General features: G+C 34.2%; 2 protein-coding genes across 3 annotated transcripts; one reads left to right on the top strand and one right to left on the bottom strand.

Annotated features, from left to right (window-relative positions):
* The first annotated feature begins 836 nt into the window (after nt 1–836).
* LOC132040106 (calmodulin-like protein 3) lies at nt 837–2,462 on the top strand. The gene has a single exon (XM_059430722.1). The coding sequence runs from the start codon at nt 1,150–1,152 to the stop codon at nt 1,840–1,842; it is 693 nt and encodes a 230-aa protein (XP_059286705.1). The 5' UTR covers nt 837–1,149; the 3' UTR covers nt 1,843–2,462.
* Nucleotides 2,463–7,009: 4,547 nt separating this feature from the next.
* LOC132039023 (uncharacterized) lies at nt 7,010–18,177 on the bottom strand. Of its 2 annotated transcripts, XR_009410336.1 has the most exons (6): nt 17,843–18,177; nt 10,733–10,886; nt 8,918–9,126; nt 8,135–8,308; nt 7,174–7,371; nt 7,010–7,127 (listed from the first exon to the last, which is right to left on the bottom strand). XR_009410336.1 is itself a non-coding variant. In XM_059429556.1 (5 exons), exons 1-5 carry the CDS (start codon nt 18,005–18,007, stop codon nt 7,285–7,287), a joined length of 789 nt encoding a protein of 262 aa, XP_059285539.1. In that variant the 5' UTR covers nt 18,008–18,177; the 3' UTR covers nt 7,010–7,284. The 2 variants fall into 2 exon arrangements, 1 of the variants encoding a protein (XP_059285539.1); XM_059429556.1 differs by having other exon boundaries at nt 7,010–7,371.
* Nucleotides 18,178–18,931: the final 754 nt, after the last annotated feature.

Genomic DNA, 18,931 nt, shown 5'->3' with positions numbered 1-18,931 from the left:
CTTTGTCTACTTTAATTTAAATTTACTACTGCCGGAGTATAGTAATGTTTTTTTCATGATTAACGAGGATAACAATAAGATACTTAAATTGTAACTGACAGGGTAGTAGTAAAGTTACAACTTACATGGTGTAGCCAAAAATATAAACTAATTTGGCAGAAAAAAAAATTAATACAAGCCGATTTTTGACTTTATGTTTTAGTGTAACGTACAAGCAAGTTTTGACTAGTGCCATTATTAATTCTAGAACTCGAAAAACAAATTAAATTAATTCCACAACACCCCCCCCCCCCCCCCCCACTCACCACCGCAATCACCACCCAAAATTGATGGAAGCAACGCGTATAGAGATGAAATAATTTACAGTTATTTACAGTTTCACGCGGTTTTTTGTGGGATCATTATTCAAAAAATAAAATATAAAAGTTAAAGCAATGCACCAAACAAACGCGTATTCTTCTTTCACTTCACTTTCAATACTTTCTTTTTTTGTGGAGAAAAATGACAAAGATGGTCCCATATATTTCCGGATAAGTTCTAAATAGTCTCCTAAGAATTTACTGAACAGTTTTATTCGTTTAAATTTGTCAAAAGTTAATACTTCTGGTCTTCGTCGAATATTTATCAAACTCTATTTGTTTGATTTGACAAGAATAACAAGAAAAAATGGGAATTAACGGAAACTCACATTTAAAGATACAATTTTTATAGTTTACACTATTTTTTATTTATTTCTAGAGTCTTGGTGTAGTTTTTGAGGTGTAATTTTTATTATCTCTTAATATATATTTTTAGTGTCGAGTGCAGCTTTTTGTGTTGCATATTTTAGGATTAGATGGAACTTTTCTGGTGTCTAGGCTCGTATCTTTCTTTTCTACTGTTTTCATCAAATCGAACAGATAGAATTCAATAAATATTTGACAGAGACTAAAAGTGTTAACTTTTGGGAAACTCAAAGGACCAAAGTTGTTCAGTCCATATAAAACACCATTTTGAGCCTACCCTCAAACATAAGAGACCATATTTGTCATTTTCTCCTCTCTTTTTTAATTTCATTAAAGCCCCTCAAACGTACTCAAAAACAACTAAAGAAGCCATTCTTCATTTCTCATTCTTCTATTCCATTGAATCCCAAGAAGAAGAAGAAAAATGTTGACAATAAGCATTCTTTTCTTAGCACTTCTCTTCATTCTTGGTTTAATCACAACCCTTTTCAAATTTCCCACAAAAAAAATCCAATCTTGGATCTATTCCCTCTCTATCAAGAACTCAAATTTTTCCAACAAAAAAGATTCAATCTTGGTTGAACAAAAGAGCATGACAAGGAGTAGTAGTTTGTCAAATAGCCATAGCAAGATTGAGCTAAAGGGTATTTTTGCAACATTTGACAAGAACAGTGATGGTTACATAACAAAGCAAGAGTTAAAACAATCACTCAAGAATATTGGGATATACATGGAGGATCAAGATATAGTTGAAATGGTTGAGAAAGTTGATTCAAACAAAGATGGTTTGATTGATCTTGATGAGTTTTATGAACTTTGTCATACTTTCTTAGGCATAGAAAAAGTTGTAAGTGAAGAAGTGAATCAAGAAGAAGAAGAGAATAGAGAGAGGGATTTAAAAGATGCATTTGATGTGTTTGATTATGATAAAGATGGATTAATATCAGAGGAAGAATTGAGTAAAGTTCTTTCATCTTTGGGATTAAATCAAGGCAAGAAATTGGATGAATGTAAAGAAATGATAAGGAAAGTTGATGTAGATGGTGATGGAATGGTAAATTTTGATGAATTCAAGAAAATGATGAGAGCTAATGGAAGGCTTATTCCAATTTCTTGAAAAGCCATGCAAAGTTGTTAGTACCAATTTTTATTTTCTTTTTCAATTTTTATTGGTGCTACTACCAAAGTATATTCAAGAAAACCAATTGATGAATCTCTACTATTACTACTACTACTACTACTACTACTAGTCTTCATGAATCAAGATTTGTACAGATAGGAACAAGTTGTCTCCACTATGAAATTAACTACTGATGCTTGCATTAAGATTGGCCGCCTACATCACACGCCTTGGGAGTGCGGCTCTTTATCGGATCCTGCCTGAATACGGGATGCTTCCTGCAACAAACTGCCTTTTTTTTTTTTTTTTTTTTAAATTATTATTAGGACCAAGAGTTTGCATTGAGTGATTTGTATAGTTAGTTACTTTTCTTAGTTTCTCTTAGAATTTGATGAAGTTAAAGATTGGATCTGAGGTCTAGTTAAGTCAACTAATACCTTTTTTTTCTTTTTTCTTAACTACTTGGATTAGAGAAAATTAAAGCACATGAAGAAGTGAAGAGGGAACAAGCATCACACTTGTGGCTTTGTATTTGATCTGATGTGTTGTTTCAGAGCAGACAAGTTCATGGTTGTACTGACATTATATGTTTGTTTATTAATGGACTTATTTCCTTATGTTTTTGTTAATTGATGTTCAAGTTTTCCAACTTTTCAAGTGATATCTTCATTAGGAAACTCATATTCTAGATCTTGATACCTACTAGTAAGGGAGTTCATGATTAAGTTTCGGTCGGTTTTTTCCGAAACCAAACTAATTAAGTCGGTTTTTCAAATGTTGGAATGATGCAAAGTTCTTAGTACCATTCTTATCACTATCAAGAAAAACCGATTGAAGAGGAAAAAGCCTTATGTTACTAGTCTTCATGATTCAAGATTTGTACAGATAGGAACAAGAATTTGCATTGAGTGAATTGTATAGTTAGTTACTTTTCTTAGTTTCTCTTAGAATTTGATGAAGTTAAAAATTGGATCTGAGGTCTAGTTAAGTCAACTAAGATTTTTTTTTTCCTTTCTTTTTTTTTCTACTTAACTACTTGGATTAGAGACAATTAAAGCACATGAAGAGGTAGGGGAAGGAACAAGCATCACCCACTTGTCGCTCTGTAGATGATCTGATGTGTTGTTTCAAAGCAGACAAGTTTATGCTTGTACTGACACTGTATGTTTGTTTATTAATGAGATAACGATAAAAAAAACACACCCCAACTATCATTTTTTTTTTTAATTTCATATCTAAACTATCATAAGATTGAGAAAATTATCTAAAATATCACTATCTAGTTTGCAAAACACACCTCAAATTATTCTTGAATTGCATGTGATCTACATTCTCCATTTTATATAAAAATATTGCCAAGTGTTGTTCACGTGGATAAATAATGTCACAATGGCACCTACATGGAAATTAAAACAAAAAAATATTTGTTTTAAAAAACAATCTGAAAAATAATAATTTTTGTAAAAAAATATCAAAAATTGTAGAAAATTAAAAAAAATAGTTTAAAAAATGGAAAAGTTATTTTTAAAAAAATATAAGAAAACTGATTATTTAGTTTTCACATTTTTTTAAAAAAAAAATCAACTTTTCCATTTTTTAAATCATTTTTTGTTCTGATTTTCTAAATTTTTTGATATTTTTTTTAAAATTATGTTTTTAAAAAAAAATCCAGATTTTTTTTTATTTTTAAAATGCTGATTTTTTTTAAAAAAAAATAATGCAGTTTTATTAAAAAAAATATACAGTTTTTTTAATAAAAAAAATATTATTTTTAAATTTCCATGTAGGTGTCACCATAGCATTACTTATGTCATGTGGACAATTTTTTTGAGAAAATTTCAGTTTCACTTGCCATTCGGAGAGTGAGTTCACATATTTTGTTCAAGTGTGTTTTGCAAACTAGATAGTGATAGTTTAGGTAGTTTTCTCAACCTTTTGATAATTTAGGTATGAAACTAAAAAAAAAGTGATAGTTGGAGTGTGTTTTTGACCCTTATCTCTTTATTAATTGACTTGTTTCCTTTATGTTCTTGTTAATTGATGTTCAAGTAAGATCTTTAGTGGAAAAAAAAAAAAAAAACACTCATATTCTGGACCTTGATACAACTGCAGAATGAACAAGAGCCAAGATTCATGTATGGCTCCCTAGTTGTTAGTATGAAATTTAAGGGAGAATCGGTCAATCAACTCATAGCCGAGCTTCTAGTAAAAGCTCAATCTTATGATTAACAAAATATAAAAACTTTACTTCTTCTCATTTCAGCTTTAAGATGAGTTTAACCTAACAGTAACCACTATGTTGATATTAGGAGTAATTGTCGTATCTAGAAGATTTTATATTTAACAATTTAATTTTAAATTTTTTATTTTACTTTATTAAAATAATTTACAGTCACAACTTTTATAACTTATTTTAGATCATAAATTTTAATTTTTTTAAAAAAATTTTATGTCCAATTAAACACCTTCACGTAATTTCGGACGAAAGGGTAGCATACATCACCTGAGACGTTAAAGGTAGACTTTGAAAATACTTGGTACACAAATAAGGTAATTAAGTGGCATAGCATATAAGAGGAGTCCACGTCTAAAGTCTAAACCAAGTCTAGTCACAAGTTGATGACTGGCAAGTGGCAACAAAAAAACATTGACCTATTAATCTGATTATTGTGACATTTCAAAGTCTTTGTCTTCACAAAGTCATCTGAACTTAATGAAACTGTACTTGCCGTATGACAAAGGGTCTTCTCCTTCTGGAGAAACCTACTCCAATTTGACAAAGGATTTTCTGTTCAGTTTTATATTTTTATACAGGGTAGAGGGCTAGCAGGGACTGCGATGATTTCTTTCAGTACTAGGTGTATTATTATCCTTTTTCTTTCGCTTATTTTAAATTTTTAGATCTCTATTATAACTTGATTGTTTCTTTTTTTTCTTTCTTTAACTGCATCAATCTTATTATATGTTGCTATTAAAATAACCTCCTTACCTCTCAAGGTAGAGATAAGGTTTGCATATATTTTACTCTCTCCAAACCCAATCTTGTTGAATTATACTGGATATGTTGATGTTGTTATATTTTTATGCACTGACCTGGTTATTGCAAAAATAATGCCAGTGACAGCTACTCGTTCTTCACTAAAATAGTGAGTATATAACCCGGGAAAGAAAGTAAACCAACAGTTAGTTAAACTCCATTCCAGGAATGGTCTCCATTCCAGAAATGGTTCCTATACTTAAACTTGATTAGTTTGATATCTGAAATTCTCAACACTGAATTTACTTCTAGAATATGGATTCAAAACTAAAATTGTTTAAACTCTCTATGTTGCTCAGACTCTACATAAATGTTATTGCGCTCATACCATATCCTCAAAAAATGCACTACTTTTAGAGGATCAAACATGCATGTTGATATTTTGAAGAGTTCAAGCAACATAATCGGCTGCTGCTACAATGATAATAAAGAATCACTGCACTGCCAATTGTTTTTGAATACTTTTGTGCCCGGATTTCCAGCTTCCAGTCACTAATTTACGAGATACAGGAAAAAAGAAAGTTGAGTTCGTGTTAATGTGGATCTCAAATCTCGGAACACACCCACAATAAGGAGATCTAAACCACCTGCTGGCCAGCAAGCTACTATAATTAATTGGGGCCACATTTCAACTACTATAGCATTAAAAAATTGAAAATAAAGCACAAACTTTGAAGGACAGTGTATTGATCTTTTTTCTAATTTTGTCAAAAGAGAAATATAAGACGTCTAATAGTCTCTAACTTGGTCTTCTCGCTCTCAGGTGTAGGGCTGGACATAAATATCGAAAATCGAAAAATCGAACCGAAACTTCGATTGCTCTCAGGTGTAGGGCTGGACATAAATATCGAAAATCGAAAAATCGAACCGAAACTTCAACAAATCGAACCGAACCAAACTAGTTTGGTTTAGTGTTTGGTGTCCATCGTCAAAAAACTGAAACCGAAATAGCCGAACCGAAGTTTGATAAAACCGAAGTTTGATAAAACCGAACGCGCACCGAAATTTAATACATGACCCAAAAAAATTAAAATAGTCGGTGCCCATTAAGTTTAAAGCAAAAAAAAACCCAAATGTAATAAGTCTTATTTTGCATTTGTATCCCTAATTTTCCATTTCAATTGAAAAAGTCAAATATCCTTAACAAAGAAAGTTAACTAGGATGTCTCTTTAGGATTAATGTATGTCCTTTATGTATTTTCTTAATTATTCTTACGATATGTATATAATACCTAGTAATCCTATGTCATGATTATAGTTTTCTATTTTGTGTATCCTGTTTGTTTGATTTTGATTTCAATTTATCAGTTTTATGTTTTATTGCTTTTGAGAATATGAATTAGTGTCAATGGAATCGCTTCTAATATTATATTAAAAAAACCGAATTGAAAAAACCGAAACCGAACCGAACCGAACTTTAAAAAACCGAAACCGAAAGAACCGAACCGAACTAGTTTGGTTCGGTGTTTGGTATCCACCTTTAAAAAACCAAACCCAAAATAGCCAAACCGAAATTTAATAAAACCGAACCAAAAAACTGAACGTCCACCCCTACTCAAGTGAGTCTTTCTACTTGACTAAGTAATATTTCGTGTGTCCTGTAGTTTATGGGCTAACCCATGGTGGAGTCAGCTATAATATACTCTCAACTTCTTGGTTTATCTACAATACTTGGCAGTGCCCTCATTGGCACGTTCCTCTCTCTGGCAGTCTAGTCTAATCAAAGTTATGTGTTAGTCTAATCAAAGTCAACTGAAACACTTGGAATGTAGCCTCCTTTTGTCAAAGAGGTGTTCCCTATCTTCATCCTTTAGTTTAAATTTCCCCTTTAATTAAGGAACCTCGCGTAGCTTCCCATTGATTTATAAGTCTGGACCCGAGGGCCTTTTTTTTCAAGAGATGATTTCGAGAATCAAACAATAAAAAAATCCATAGCCCAGGTGACTTAGAACCTCCCTTTAAAAGTTCAGCAGAGGACAACTACAACTTGGACCCTAAAGATGGGTGAAATTTTGGTAAAACAGGTGAGCGGGAGGCCATTTCAACTACCATGAAATGGCCCTAACAAGCACCACCTATGCAACAGAGCCCAATATATGATTGAAACATAATCCTAAAGCATATTAATTATCAGTCAAATAGTTTTTTTTATCATTAACAAAAGACCAGAAAAGTATAAACTCATAGTCTAATTTGAAGTACAAACAGAAAAGCAAGTAAAACCATGTCTATAACTTACTAGATACTATAGCCACCCCCATTGGCTTGTAACAGCACAAGGTGGCTTCAACCAAGCAACACAGATTCTGGCTTTAATATCATCCCCAGAATCAAGAGCTGCCTATAGCGATGGTAGGACATGACTATTGCTATCCTACCCGTTAATAAGGACATAATATACATTAAAACACGTCCGGATTGAAGCGCCCGGGGATAGAGCTGCTTTGTTGCGCCTGCTTGAGATGCATCGTGAGCGCATAGTTATTAACCTGATAACACAGAATCACTTTATGTCATACATGAAAAGTGACGTGGAAACAGAAAATTAAAAATATTGAGCTGGAACTCCCATAAAACAATTCACGATCTCTGGCCATAAACTCTTAGGGGTCGTTTGGTAGGATGTATTAGGTAGAATAATGTTGGTATCAAATGTTAGTACAATGTTAGGTTGCAAATTTATGTCTAGTACAACTAATACCAGTATTACTTATATTTTCTAGTCAAACAATTAACATAGAGTAAAGATCTCGACATTAACTAAAAGTTATCACACTTAAACCTAAACCGTAAAAAATAACACACTTAAACCTAATTATAATTATAAAAAAGTTGCAAAAAAAAAAAAAAAAAACTTACTTCGGGAATTTTACAACCCCAAAAAGGGCCACCTGGAACCTAAACATTACGAAGTGTGGGAGAAGTGGTGCCTAAAATTTAGGCACCCCTTTAGCGCAAGAAATTCTTGCCTTAACAGAGTTAACTGGACATTAAGGTTAACTCCTTTAACGCAATAATTGCTGACGCTAAAGGTACTTTGGTCCCTTTTGTCTTGTCATTTAGGTTCCGGACTCTTCAACAACAAAGTTTTTGTGTTGGGATTTGGGAAGCCAGAGGGATGTTCATCCTACCCCTTTCTATAGAAGGAAGCATGCTTCACAACCAGATTTTAGTCCTCATATCTCTTCAACTTTTTATCTTTGTTCCCAGATGGTGTAAAGCAAGTAATAAATATGAAGAGGGTAATCTGACCTCAAGCGTTCTCAGCTGCTCCTGGTACTGAGCCACCATTTGCTTCAGCTGATTCACCTCATCCCCTCTATCCTCAAACTCCTTCTGACGCTCACGTTGAATTGTAAATGCTCGCTTCAAAATAGCATTCTCTTGAATAGTAGCTTCTAACTGCTGCTTGAGCATGATGTTTTCCTGAAAAATACCATCAATATAAATGTATGAATAACATTTTTTTTTTTTTTTTTGGAAATGGTAAGTATTATTGATGTCAAAAGGCAGCACTGAGAAAGTGAGAGTAACATTTTTTTAAAGCCACAAAATTTAGACAGAATGAAGTAAAGGTGGCATACCAAAATAAGATCACTAGCCTGGAATACCTAGTGCATCTCCAACCCCAACCCTCACAAACACGGATATTTGGTGCTTGCTTGTTGGGGTGAGGAGAGGGGGGAGAGTGGCTCTAAGGAAAGAACACTACTAATCTATATTAACAGCCTATCAAACATTAACTCCTCAACCATCTAAACATTTTTTTAGAAAGGTATCATTACCATCTAATCATATTTGATGTTTGCTTTACATTCTGCGGAAACCCTATTTTTATTTCTTTCTATATCTGCTTTCCATATTTTTATGCAACAATTGACGTCTCCTAACAGCTACATCCTATTGAGGACCTCCAAAAACAACTGAATATCATGCCCATAGTAAGTGATAGACAGGTGAAGCGAATAAAAACAATAGAAAAAAAAGAGGGCATAGTGTTACACAGACAAAATAAAGTTAACATTTCTGGACCACCTGCTGGAAAACTCGAGCTGTTGCCTCTGTTGAGTGGGCACAAATGGACTTCTCATAGACCTCAAGAACTCGTGAAGCACGGGCTTTAGCATCATCTATATTTGAGGCACTACTCATCTCTCTAACAATCACCTCCACCCATTCTGTTTTCTCCATGTGCAGTTCTTTTGCTGCAGATGAATCCTCTACAGGAGTGGGCCCACCATTACCTGCACCAAAATGTGAAAGGAGACTACCAGTATAAACAGACTTGTGCTAGTGAACTTCAAAAGAACCCAACAAACGTAATGATACACCTAAGAAACAATGGTAAAAGTATCAACAGAAAGTGAGCTCAGAGGGACATCACTCATCATTTCAGCAAGCATGTAATAAAGCAAGATTGGTTGCAGTTTTACACTTTTACTCCATTGTGGCAGTTAACTCCTGAATTTTCCAGGTCACCCATCTTTCTCAACAGGGTCTCGAAGCACAGTGGTAATCCGTGGCCTCAGCTCACCAGTTAAGAAAACAAATGCCCAGAGCAAACAAAAGTTTCAGTCCGGTGTCAGGGTCATACAGTAAGGCAATTTGGCAAAAGTAAAGTGCTTTAACGAACGGAAAAGGGTCACATTTTCCCCTCTACTACTAGTATTCTTCATATCTACCCTTCGCTATACTATTTGACTATATACCCTTGTCGTTATACTTTGGTCCAAATCTACCCCTCTGCCGTTATACTATTAGTGTTTTTTCTAGCACCTGAAAACTTTAATAATTTATTGTTCAACAGCATTAGAGTCGAATAGTATAAGGGAGTGTAGATATAAACAATATTAGAAAGTAGAGGGGCAAATATGACCCTTTTCCATTTAAAGAAACAAGACATTTCTCTTAAAAACAACTAAAAAGCTTACCCATAACAACAAACTGGCATTAATAAATGAACATCACGTTGGGCTTGAAGGGACTCTGATTGCCATATCAACATTTTGACAAGTCAAAGACAAGCAAAGAAAAGAAATATTTTAAATAACTGCTCATTATTTTCTTTACATTTCTATGCATCCACTTCTCCACCACAACAAAGAGTAAAGAATTGAGTAGCCCCTAAAATTCAATAAATATGCATCAAAGTCGGTAAGTAATAAAGTAGTGCAGGAATTTACCATAAGCAGCTGTGGAAGTATTAAGTTTGTGAAACAGAATCAAGTTTATGAATCAGAAAATGCCTACAACTGACTAATTCCTCCAATTAAAGGGTGCAGAAAACACTAGTTATGTATGCCTTCTAGTAAAAATTATAAGCAGTTCTTAAACCAGCACGATATAAAAACTCGGCATAGCCATTATGATACACAAGACATAGCACGAGCGGCAAACTGCCAGGATACTGACATACATTTTCATCCATGTGAGAAGACAAAAAAAAACACATCAGATTCGACAAGGAAGGAACAGGGTATTAGACTGATCAATGAAAACATCACATAGATGCACTGAATAGTGAATACTACTGAACAAACATCAAGAGAAAGCAAATTACAATGCATACAAATTACAGATTCACAATTTTGACATGTCTTTATAAGTTGCGTCACATAATCACTTGCCCCCAACACCCCCCACCCCCCACCCCACCCCCCCCAATGGCACAATTGTCTTGTTTTGCAATAATATTATATAGCACGTGATTATTGCACACAAACAAAGGATGTCACAAAAGAAACTACTTGAAGTCATTCCCCAAGTTTCAGTTAAAATAGATTCAAAGAGGAAAAGAATTAAACATCGGGTAACAAGCAATTAAGAATCAAACTAAATATCGATGTTTACCTTGAGTTAAGATCTGAGTGCCGGTCTCCTCCGTTTCATCAGATCTTCCTCCGAGGGGGCCCAGATTCTCAGCAGACCCCAAGCGAAGTTCATTTAGTCTTTTGATGGCAGAATCCAGATCATCGCCACATTCTTGAAGAGCTCTCTCAACCAACTAAAAAAATGAATCTCTAGGTTAAATTCTCCCCTTTTCAGGGTAAACAAACATTTGATCAAGAAAAGCTGTAGGAAACTATGCCATATAACTGGCTATCTAGGTCATAGAAATGTGACCAGGAACTAAAACTAGCTCCTACAAATCAATGTTATCAAAACCTAAAATCAACAACCTCATAGAATTGTTTTATTTATAAAATAAAAAATAAAAAATAAAAAGGTTAGATCCGTCGATGATATCACTAGATGAAAATCAGTAAACACCATACCAGTTTTGGATCCATCAGATTGGATAGAAATCCTCTTAGAATAAAATAACGATCGCGAACTTTAAATCCAAGTAACAGTATTAGTAGAAGAAATCAAAGAGAAATTGAAATAGCTCTAGTAGGAACCAGATGGAACGTGTTTCTTTTGATGGTTATACCTGCATTCTATAAGGTAACAAGGCTTTGGATTAGGTAAAGTCAACATACAAATTACAAATGACACCTACCAAAAGTAAGCCGGTAACCAATTTAATTCTTTTAGAAGTTGAAAGTTATTTGGAAGGTATTTGGAGTGTTGTAATAATTAGTTTTAGCAATATTTTCAGATAATCCAAAACCTTATTACGTTACAAAAACAAAAGCCTTTTTTCTCTCTTAGAGGAAGCAACGACCTTCACAAACCAATGATCTGTAATTGATGCTTCTGTAGATGTCCCTCTTTGTTCTTTATCAATCCTACTATGTGTATTTGAAACTAGAGCTGGTGGATAAGCAATTTCTTTCAGGATTTCATCAATTCTAAACACTTAACAAAAAAATTAATGAACCTGATAGAGTGGCTTCCATCATAGAATGCTCTAACAGGATACAAGTTTTACACTTCACCCACAGAGTTTTTTTATGACAAATAGATATTGACATATATTATTTACCTTATAAAAAAAAAAAATTAGATATTGACTTATAATGAGAAAACTACTACCTTCACTACTGCTACAACAACAATAACAACAACATCATACCCAGTGCAATCCCACAAATGGGGTCTGGAGAGGGTAAGATGTACGCAGACCTTACCTCTACCTTTGCGGGGTAGATAGGTTGTTTCCGATAGACCCTCGACTAAAAAAAAAACGTAATTAATGCAGGATTGCAAGAAAAATAAGATAGCAAGATATCAAGATACAAAACAAATGGCGCAACATAGTAATACACACGTAAAGATAATGATCTACGCAATTCCAAAATGATACAACTAAGAAATGGAGAAAACGAGATGGAAAGGCTAGCCCCCCACCTCTTTCACACACAACACGACAAAACTCAACTACCTACTAACCCTCGATCTTAATCCTCGAACACCAAATCTTCCCATCTAAGGTCATGTCCTCAGCCCCCCACCTCTCTCACACACAGCGCGACAAAACTCAACTACCTAAAACCTTCGATCCTAATCCTCGACCTCCAAATCTTCCAATCTAAGGTCACGTCCTCAGTCAGCTGGAGCTGCCATATCCTGTCTAATCACCTCCCCCTAGTTCTTCTTCGGCTTATCCCTACCTCTCCTAACTCTTGTGATCGCCAATCTCTCACAACTCCTAACTGGTGCATCTTCACACCTCCTCTTCACATGCCCGAACCATCTCAGTCTCGCTTCCCTCATCTTGTCCTTCACGGAGCCCACTTCGACCTCGTCTCGTATATCTTCATTCCTAATCATAACTCTCCTAGTATGACCACACATCCACCTGAGCATCCGCATGAACATGAACGTTCTTGACTGGTCAGAACTCTGCCCCATATAATAATTGTTGGTCTAACCACCACTCTGTAGAACTTCCCTTTCAGCCTAGGCGACACATTCTTATCGCAAAGCACCCCGGAGGCGAGCCTCCATTTCTTTTACCCTATTCAAGCAAATTCGCTCTGCCCTTTTCCTTAATTCCCTTTCTTCTTTTAAGTTAGAATAAGATATTGAATGATTTCGCAAAAGCTATCCTTTTATGGATTGGTCTTAGGAAAATAACGCGAGGAGCTGTTAATAAAAGAGATTATACCCTTGCACTAATAACTTTACCACCTAGTTGTTTATATTGACAATCACTATGTTGCTCGAACTCTTCAAAATCCTTGTCGCACCCGTGTCGACATGACATGGGTATGGGTGTGGTTGCAGAATCCACACTAGAATTGACCGACTTACCTTAGGTGCTTTGACTACATCTATGACCGAGAAGTAAAGATTGATTGGGTATTTAATTTGATTTTTGGGTTTATGTTATATATAGTTATATAAAATATGAAAAATGTGTGCTATTACACAAGATATCTGATGAATATAACATTAGGTGTTTATAAAGAATTAAATTTTATTAGTTTTCATTCAATAGCTTTAATTAATCGACATATATACTTTGTATGTCGTAATATACATTTATTGGCAGTATCTTAGTACCCGTATCCGCACTCGGATCCATCCCTGAATCCTAAAATTCATGCGATGATATCCGACCTTTAGATCCGCACCCGTATCGGATACTCGCATTCGAATCCGAGCAACTTATATCAAACATAAAACACTTTGGACTGAAACTTATATAGTTATTTGACAAATTTCATACGAGATCTGTAGTCATTATTCTTTTTTTGAGAGTGGTAACAAGTTTTCATATATAAAGTTGACTGCACAAGCTGTGTGGTCAAACCAAAAGGTTTTAGAGTTTCAAGGGGGGTCCTACTTCCTCACCGATCTAATTGTAATCTCAAACATCAAAAATATCTTCTGTGTCTTCTATATATACTTGTTTACACCAAAAGTAATAAGGACTAGACAACTCATCTTTAACTTCTGGATAGTGCTTCCTTTATCTTTAAAACATCTTTGATTTCTGTCTTTCCATATTGTCCACTAAACACATGCTGGGACAATACTCCATCTCTTGCTGACTGGATAATCTAACCTCTCCATCCAAATGACTAAGACATCCAGTATACTTTCTGGCATTACCCATCCAATTCCCAGGTTGATGAACATTTTCCACAATTGATCCATCCATTTGCAGCTTAGAAAGAGATGGTTGATTGTCTCTGCTAACAACATCTGGAATACAGCTGATAACCCCTTCTAGTTAAGTTGTCCTGTGCAAGGACTGCCTTGTCTGCCAGTAACCAAGTAAAGCAACTACTTACCAACTCGCATACACCTCGACTATTCCACTGGTTACTTGCTATCTCCCACCAGCAAAGATACCAGGTAATTCTATCTACCAAGGCTTAGGAAGATGGCATGAAATCACTATGGAATCGACCCCTGATCTTCTACGGTTTTCAACTTTTCAGCCACCGCTAGGCCACACCCTTGGGTGTCCGGATGCATTCTTTCTGACGTTGCCCTCCATCCCCTCTTACTTACCTTTCTTCACTATCCCATCATAGAAAAACGAAACTTCAAATGGGGTTTTTGAAATTAAACTCCCCATAAGACCAAAGATACCTCAGATGGATAAGCTGTGAAAGCGTAATAGTGACCTGAGTTTTTACCAACTAATGCAAGATTAAACTAATAATCATCGTAATGTCAATCTTAAACGGGAAACGACAACCACAAATACAAAGAATAGAAGTACTATCAACCTAATTAGCATGATTGTGACTATAATTTAATTTTAGATGCATATCTATTTAATTTCCTAAAAATAAGAATTTCCTATAAATAGGACAAGCAAGATGTTGGCATTTGGCAAGGCAGCTTCCACAGGATTAATTTGATTTGGGTCTCAGTGTTTATTATTTTTATAGATATCATAATTGAATTAAAACATAAAGTGATTGCTAAGGAAATTTGAAATAGAGGAGGTTATTGTGCCTCAGAATAAAAATGTCGAACTATGAGGATTCAGGATTTTAGAGTAATTACTTGAGAATAATGATTGTTCAGTAAACTTACTTCGACTGCGTAACTGTTTTTTATAAGTTCAACAGCATAACTGTGTAACTTATGACCAACGAAAATTTCAGTAGTTTACAAATTAGGAATTTGAATGAGCACTGAAGTGCTCCTTTTTTTAGATAGAGTAACCGAAATACGCTCCCTCTAGCAAATTCAACGTTCACATGTAACTTTTTAAAGCTCAGACTAGCTAAGCAGTTAAAACAACAAACTGTGGATGCAACCAAGTGCAAGTACATATCCACCAACTCAATCAACTATGCCTTAACATCTAGGCGGATCCAGGATTTTAACTTAATGAGTTCAGAATGCCACTGAACCCGCTGGCCATTTGAGGTTTTTTATTTTTTATTTTTTGATAAAGTAATTAAATTTCATTAAAAATGGACAAAGCTCATATACAAGAGACAACCTACAAAAAGAGAGTTTCCTATGGAAGACACCCAATCTTATATACAACAAGGAATATCGTGGGTGCACCAAAAAGAAATAAGGGACAAGGGACTTCTCCTCAACTTTATAAAATTCATCTCAACACCCTCAAAAGCTCTCCTAGTTCTTACTTTCAAAAAAAAAAAAAAAAAAAATCAGTACAAATGGGACAACACTCCAAGACCTCCTCCTTCTCTCGCAATTCCAGGTCTGGCATCACTCAATAAACTCCAAACAATGTCAGGATTTCATTAGAAGGTGCAATTGCAGAGTCAATTCAAGATGCTCTTAGTGAAGACCAGCAATTAGCAACCATACTGGTAATTCCAAGATATATCCACATTGGAAAAGCCAATAAAAACGATATCTTCCTATGATCTTGTGTTTCCTTTCTGGGACTTATATTTGCACAAGCCACGACTTTTTGCAGTCATTATCTACACATCTCTAAATCCCTTTCACCAAACTACTGCTTAAACTCAAAAGTGAAGCATTTCTCAGATAAAAACTACTGCATCCAGTTAGTTAAATGGACCAAAATCATGGGTCTACGCATGTCGTGCAAGCTTGGGGAAAAAAAGAGGCTCAAGACGCATCATTAAACTAAAATGCAGAAGTTGCTCAACCTCAGCTTGTGCGCTAACGACACGACTTCACGTGCTAATACCGGATAGCGTTGTTCAGAAATCATATTTCTTTTAAGCACCCACTCACCGTTACTTCGACATCTCCTTTAAACGCTAACACTAATGCAGCACACATCACAAATCCCCACATTCAACTGTAATGACCTTGAAATTTTCCAACCTTCGTGACTATGAATTTATATTCTGTCTAATTTAAAAAAAAAAAAAAAAAAAAACAAGCAAGTGATAAAATTAATTTCCTGCTTGCAGTGGCATCAGATCAAAATATTGATCAAGATCCAAGGCAATGCTAAATTCTACTGACACTTGTGTCAAGTGATCCATACATTGCAATCAAACCAGCAGCAAATGACACCACAGATGTTGATATTAAATTAACTCTCAACAAAATGTTTTTTGTTCGTTACGAAAGCTGATTACATCTGCGCCTCCGGTAAGGAATACAATGATGCAGCTTAACTAAAATAACAAAAGATAATCAACATATTCTTCATACATCAATGTGTCCAGTCCGACACAATAATGATATAAAGAAATGATATTTACGGCCAACATTCCAAAACAAAGCTGAAACTCCATACGAGTTGCTCTCTAATAACTAAATTACTTAAAATTTTGGTTTTTGAAAAAAACCTGTTTATCCAAATGAATTGGACTGTGAATTACTTAATGACCTCGAAACTTCCAAAATTTCACTAAAATGCTATCATCCGCCACATCAAAAGCTAAATCAAATAGAATAACTATATACAATCAACCCTCTTTTGTCAGTCAACATTCATACAACAGATAAACGAAGGATGTTACAGCTAAAGGTTTCCAAACCAAAAGCTGAAACTCAAATGAATTGGCAGTGTAATTATTGATTTCAAATAAAGAAACCTGTCTGGTACAAATGAATTTGCACTGTAAATTACTTCGCGGCCTTGAAACTTCAAAAAATTCATTGTAATTATCAAATAAGCTTTCTTTGTCTTTTCAACATTTCCAGTCCAGTACAATAAATAACAACTTGTTTGGACTGGTTCTTATCTATTATATTGTATTGAGTTGTTAGTTTAAATACAATGTTTGTTTTGATTGATATTTAAATTTCATTGTATTATGTCGTTAAATCCATCCTTATCATTTTATGTAAGGACCGACTTGGTGTTATAGCATCGCTACCTAATTTCTTTTCTCATTTTGACTTTGCTTATTATCTGATAATCCTACTTTATCCTTTACCGCCTATTTTATAACAACTCTATCCTGTATCCACAATTGCTGAATTGTGACATTATATAACGACCGAAAACGATACAATCTATTAAAACGTCGTATTCATCAAAACTATACAGTACAATACAATACAATCTAATACGATTCATTACGAAACAATGTGTAACCACCATCCAAACAAAGTGTAAGATTACCAAAGGTGTTTGTTTACTTCAAAAGCAAACAGAAACTCCAAAAAAATAAACTTTTAAAAAAAAAAAAAATGTTTGTCCAAATGAATTTGCACCGTAAATTACTTCGCGACCTAGAAACTTAAAAAAATAAACTTTTAAAAAAAAAAAAAATGTTTGTCCAAATGAATTTGCACCGTAAATTACTTCGCGACCTAGAAACTTAAAAAAATTCATTGTAATTATCAAATAACCTTTTATTCTCAACATTTCCAGTCCAGCTAAACAATGCAATAAACAAAGGATTTTTATACACCTCAAACTTCAACAATTTCTCTGAAATAATTAAACTACTTAATTCATCAGTTCCTGAAAAAAAAAAAAAAAAAAAGTTTGTCCAAATAAATTTTCACCATAAATAAAGGATTATCAACATTTCCAGTCCAGTACAACATAACGATAAATAATGAATTCTGTATACATCTCAAACTTCCAAAACAAACATAAACTCCAAATAAAATAAAATTACTTATATATATATATACCTGTTTGTCCATATCTGGAAACACCGATACGAGATGATCAATCGCCGATAAATAATTAGATCGCGGCGGAGAAAATGACGAGCAACGGATCCTCTTAGGAACCGGCGGCGATGATTGTAAATCTTCGAAGAAATTAGATCTCTTTCCGCACAAAATTGCAGACATGTTGTGTTCAAATTCCTCTCAACAATAACAATAACAAGTCTTCTTTCACCGTATCGCTCATGCAGATTCCAGATTTACCAATTCCAAAAACAACAACAACAACAACAACAAAAATGTAAGATAAAAGAAGGATCAAAAACTCAGATTTTTCTCCGAGTTTTTATACAGCTAATAAAATTAGGTTTTGAATATATGTATGAATCTATGTAATTGAATTCTGATAATCTATGTATAGATACATTATTGTTTTTTTTCTTTATCTCTTCTATTATGAGATAAAGTTGCATTTGCAAGAGATTGATTGACTGTTTTTTGAAGAAACAAATTTGGAAAAAAGCAGAGGAAGATAAATGACAGGGGTTTGAGTATATTTTAGTGAAGGACTAGTAATAAGACGCCACGTGTAGAGTAGTGGTGACGTGTGGTTAATAGTGAGGGGCTTTTGGTGACGGTTGTTTGCGGTGTTTTACGTTACGTTTTGGCTGGTAGTTCAACAAGCGGTGACTTACTCATTTGATGTGTGTAAGCTAACACATTCTATTTTGGGAAAAGGGTCGAATATATCGTAACTTATTAGAAATGGGTCAATTTTACCCCTTTGATTAAAAAAAATGTCTTGCTCATACATATTCCAAATTTACCTATTCCAAAAACAGCAAGAAGAAAAAAAATTAACAAAATAAAATAAAATTTTGTTATCTCTCTTGTAATTACAAGTTTATATTTATAAATATTATTTTTTTATCAAATCCAATGTTGGGATTTCCTTAAAAAAAGCTTATCACTTTTAAGTTTTATAATTAATTAAAATTAAATATTATTAATTTGAAAAATAGGATAGACTTAATGATATTTATTAATTTTTTCACTCATTATTTTATGTGTCAAGGATTTCGGATGCTAGTTAAATGTGGTTTTTAGCCT

Source organism: Lycium ferocissimum, chromosome 12 (assembly GCF_029784015.1).
Source record: "Lycium ferocissimum isolate CSIRO_LF1 chromosome 12, AGI_CSIRO_Lferr_CH_V1, whole genome shotgun sequence".
NCBI classification, from domain to species: Eukaryota; Viridiplantae; Streptophyta; class Magnoliopsida; order Solanales; family Solanaceae; genus Lycium; species Lycium ferocissimum.
Note: the sequence above shows the minus strand (reverse complement) of the source record. Positions and strands in the feature narration are given on the sequence as shown.